This window comes from Loa loa (assembly GCF_000183805.2).
Source record: "Loa loa unplaced genomic scaffold supercont3.402, whole genome shotgun sequence".
NCBI classification, from domain to species: domain Eukaryota; kingdom Metazoa; phylum Nematoda; class Chromadorea; order Rhabditida; family Onchocercidae; genus Loa; species Loa loa.
In genome coordinates, this window is record NW_018108582.1 from 37,632 (window position 1) to 42,796 (window position 5,165).

General features: G+C 24.5%; 2 protein-coding genes across 2 annotated transcripts; both read left to right on the forward strand.

Moving 5' to 3' along the window:
- Positions 1-356: 356 nt before the first annotated feature.
- On the forward strand, positions 357-506 carry LOAG_12424 (hypothetical protein; the record flags this gene model as incomplete). Its single annotated transcript, XM_003147940.1, has 1 exon — positions 357-506. One exon carries the CDS (start codon positions 357-359, stop codon positions 504-506), a length of 150 nt encoding a protein of 49 aa, XP_003147988.1.
- Positions 507-3,559: 3,053 nt separating this feature from the next.
- LOAG_12428 (hypothetical protein) lies at positions 3,560-4,612 on the forward strand (the record flags this gene model as incomplete). The annotated part of the gene is made up of 3 exons (XM_003147941.1): positions 3,560-3,782; positions 3,983-4,117; positions 4,506-4,612. 3 exons carry the CDS (start codon positions 3,560-3,562, stop codon positions 4,610-4,612), a joined length of 465 nt encoding a protein of 154 aa, XP_003147989.1.
- Between the last annotated feature and the right edge of the window lie 553 nt (positions 4,613-5,165).

The window sequence follows — 5,165 nt, forward strand, 5'->3', positions numbered from 1 at the left end:
AAAAATCGCTTCAGAACTGATTAAATTCAAATTTGAAACTTAAAAATCCTCAATTCAAGTTTAAAAAGTGCTTTGAGAGAATTCAATAATTAATTGTTGGCGATGAAATTAACAATGCCAAATTAGAATCAAAACGAAAAATTCTGGATAAAAGTCTGTAGCATTTTGTATTAAATGATAATTTTCAATATTTTAATATAATTTCTGATTTGTGCTAATTTGTATTTGCTTAATCCTGTAAAGTATTTCAAATTTTTGCATTCTAATATTTTTTCAATCAAAAATTTGACCTATTTTAGAATGATTTACCAATTAAAATTTTGATTTTGTCAATTATTTTTGAAAAAATTAGGTTAATGAGTGAGACAGGGAGGAAGAAAAAGAAAGGAGAAACGAAGGAAGGAAGGAAAGAAGGAAGGAAGGCAGGAAAGAAGGAAAGGGAGGAGGAAGGAAGGAAGGAAGGAAGGAAGAAGGGAAGGAAGGAAGGAAAGAAGGAAAGTATTTAGGAAGGAAGTCTAACCAAACAATGATAATAATAAGTTTCCAAAGGTATTTTGTAATCAAGCACATTAATTACTCTGTAAATTTCAATAAATAATTTAATTATTTTGAAGGAATTCGATTAAGTTTTAAATGATTTCAAATAGTTTTTTTTTTGAAGTGAACGAAAGTGAGGAAGAAAATACGGTAATTAATTAATTACCAATTACTTTGACAGGAGTGATGCATTTTGTAATTATTTATTATATCCAAACTAATATGTACATTACTAGTAGTGCTACTATTGGTAGAAGTTACTGACTGATAAGGTTGATAAAAGTATTATCATTTGTTGAATATATGTTAAATGATATTTTGGATAAATTTACCTGAGTAAATATTACTAGGATTAATCGAATGATATCAATATTCATTTAGTTGATGATATATTTTATCTTTTTTTTTTTAATTAATTAGACCTAAAGTTGATTGATGAACAATTTGTGTGATGAAAATTCACTATAACTTAAAAAAAAAGCATGATTATAGGAAATGTGTAAGAAAGTTGTTTTGATAATCGTATCTTATGGGAAAAAAAAATCAATGATTATTACTATTAGTTGAAGTGATTGGCTGATAAGAGTGATAAAGGCAAAAGAAAAACAAAAACACACGCAAATATCTGATGAAAATTCAATAATCATTACTACTGATCGAACTGATTGACTGATAAGAGTGGTAAAAGTAAAAAAAAAAAACAAAAACACATGTAAATGTCTGATGAAAATTCAATGTTTATTACTGCTATTTGAAGCTTTTCAATGATTATTATTATTATTAATTGACTGATAACAATGATAAAATTAAAAGAACAAAAACAAACTTAAATATTTCATGAAAATTCAATGATTATTACTATTAGTTGAAATGGTTAACTGATAAACCAATGATAACAGCAAAAGAATAAAATCAGGCGTCAATATAAGCGTAAACGTGTAAATGTGATTGTTTAGCAATTATTTTAAACTGTAAATATTAAAATTTGAAAATGAAATTTAATATTTTTACCTTCTATAGCAAATCAAAATCATTAGAAAAAGCATTGTACAATGTAAAAAGTTTGTTGCGATTTTTTTTTCTTTTGCCATAAAATTTTGTAAAATTAAATAAATACAATTAAAGAAAAATTTTTATTTCATAAAATTACAATAGAATGATTGTCAATAGTTTTTTTTTCTTTTTTGTAATATTTAATAAAAATTTAATCATATTGCTTCAAAATTCAATTTTGGGAAAAAAAAGTTACAACAATAATACATTCAATAATTACTTCCTTATGATCAATTCATTTAATTTCCTATTTTTCATATGTTTGTATAAATTCGATATGTACACTTATCTCATTTTTATATTTTATCATTCAATTTGTTATCGATATAATCCAATGAATTTTGTAAAATTTTATAAAATTTAATTTATAAAATTTCTATCACTTTTTCTTATATTGCCAAATTTATAAAATCAGAATCAAAATGCTATTTAAGTTTCTTTCAAGCTTTCATATTTTATTATTGAAATTTCACATTCAAATGATATCGATACGATCTGATAAATTTTATAAGTTAGAAACAAAAATGTTCCTTAAATTTTAAGTTTACATTAGTGTACCATTTGAATGATAGCAATATGTTCCGGTGAATTTTATGAATTGGAATCAGAATCTTCCTTATGTTTCAATTTTCTGTGTAACTTTTGCTGAATTTTAAGAACATCTTTTATTTTTCATAATTAATTAAACAATAAAATTTCTCATTTGTATTACGTATAATGCTTTTTACGTCTTTTTTTCCGTTTTTTTTTTTGACGTAAACAGCGTGATCGATTTAATCATCCTAGCTGATTATTATAATTTTCGGTTAATTTATTTGGTAGAAAGTTAAATTTGTTAATTAATAATGAAGTGATACTTATCTACTATTACATGAAAATTGTGAAGTAGTAGAAATAGTTTGTAATAAATTTATTTAAAATCGGAATTCTGAATGAGCAATTCCGGCCTTTTTTTTACGAAAATTTCCTGGGAAGTTTATAAAATTTCCTGGTTTTTCCTGGTAAGCCTAAATTGCATGATTAGGAAATTTTGTATAATAAAAGTTAAACTTCAAAAAAAAGTACTTTTATTTGGATAGCATTTTGACCGGAAAAAAATGTTTCCGAATGCATATATCCGAATTTTTCTCATTCACGAAATTCCGATTCTAAATAAATTTATCTTTTAAACTGGTTCTACTTTTTTTTTACGGTTTTTAATGGAACAAAAGATGTAACATTTCAATCCGGCAAGAAATCATTTTTGATTAATATTGAACTCTCGAAGTATTATTTTAAATAAAACTTTCTTATATGCTTCATGAAAAAGTTTGGTTGTTTATTATCAATACTCCCTCATCTTTTCCAGTTCCATTTTCCGGTTATCATTTTTCCCAAATGACATCATTTTTCCCAAATGACCGGATATCATTTTTCCCAAATGACCCAAATTAGACTCTCTTCAATTCTATGCCAGCTATTTATCAAATCATTAATCTTTCTATCAGATAAAACTCTTTGACCATAAATTTGATAGCAAACTTTCATCTCATGAATTTAATCCTGATAAAAAACTTTCAAAATTTGCCCTAAATCCTTAAATATCCTAAAACTGAGTAAAAGAAAAAAAAGAAAAATCAAATTTTGATCCTACAAAATATTCTTAGTGAATCAATTTTACGTATTCCGGAACTGAAAAGCTGAAAACCGGATTTATGATAAATATGGATTTTGCTTACTTACAATAAATTTTATCGGATTTTTCCATCCATAATCTTATAGGCAACTTTTATCAGTTGGAATCAATTTCGAATTTTAAAATTAATTGAAATTAAAATTAATTTTAAAATTTTCAGAATATATTTTAGATAAACATTTAACACTTCCGGTAAATAATATGCATTCCAAAACAGATATAATAGTATCAGTGAAACCGGTTGTTTCAAAGGAAAAGTCACAAATATTCCGGTTCCTAATTCAGATTTTATTAATGAATACCGTAAGTTATGTGATACCATATGCTTTGTGCATAGGGGATCCGCAATCTATTATTCAACCTTCTTCCTTAAATTACTTTCAACAATGTACACAAATTGGATCATATCAACCGTACAATTTATTACCAACGTATCCATTACCGTATCTTTGGCAATGTCCTTTTCAACAACAGCAACCAGATAGAAATATTACAAGTACTCAGCCATCAATACAAAGTGAGTTTTTTATACTTTAAAAAATAATTATGAAAATTATCAAATGTTGGTTAAATTTCAAAATTATTTCAAAATTTTTTGTAAAAAAAATTTTAAAAATTTTGAATTTAATTTCAATCCAAAAGTAATAAAATAAACATAAATTTAAAATAGAAGGACTTAATCATTTGATTGTTTTCTTTTTCAATAAAAATTTTCAGGAATGGGAGGTTCGGTAATGGTTTATCGACTGATTTTCCGGCCACCATTTACATGGACCTTTAATTGCTTTTGTGATTGCGAAGAGTTTGTTGTTCTTTCTACCAAAAAAAAAAACAAAAAACAACAAAAAAAAAGTAAAATAAAATTTAGCAAAATTTCGAAAGAGATTATCTCTCTTAGAACAAAGTATTTCCTGAATGAAATTATTTCTTTCCGGTTTTATCCCCACTTTATTAATTATAACAATTCATCAAAATCATTTAACTTTAAACATTACTAATATTTTCTAATAATACTTAATGGATCCGGAAAGATCCGGAATAATGAAAAAATGAGAGAAATAACACAATTTTTCTAATAAATTCGATTCTTTAAATTGGTTTTTCTTTAGATTTTCTAATTAATTAGGAAAAACAATTAGAAGCATGTTTATAGGTAATAATAGTAATGATTACTGATAGAGATTTATTAATTGAGTTTAATCCATTTACTGGTTTTTTTTTTTTTTTTTTTTATCTTCAGGAATATTATTTATATACCACGTGTTCCTGGGACAACATGTAAATTTCACTGAAGCTGACAAATATGTCAAAGGTCAACTACGTGAAGCAGTAAGTGGAGTAACTTAATTAAATTGAAAACTTTAATATTACAAAAATAAAAAAAACTTTCAAATATTCTTTCGCGCATACACATAAATATATATGCATATATACAAGAGATTAATTTAAACAAAATTAATTTCCGATATATTTATATGCACTTTTTTCTGTTTAATCGATTAATTATTTACAAAATGATGGAGTTCTATTATTTAACAAATTAATTAACTTGTTAATTAATAAAATTATTAATTAACAAAATTTGCTCACTGTTTCACTTCTCGAGAAATTTCAAATTTAGTGAAATAAATGAATGAAACAAGAAAAAAAAATGCTCATAATATTATTATCAGTTTTATTGTCCAATTGGGAAACATTCAATTATTTGTGCGCAAAAATACTTAAAAAAAAGTGAAACAGAGAAAATCTGAAATATGAAAACATTTTAATGGAATAGTATTACTTAAATAGAAAACATTATAAAAAGAAATTTCCTCATATAATTGGTTGATTAATTATTTGATATTTAAATGTTTGTATCATTGTTACGACAATATAAATGAACTGAAAAGATTATTTT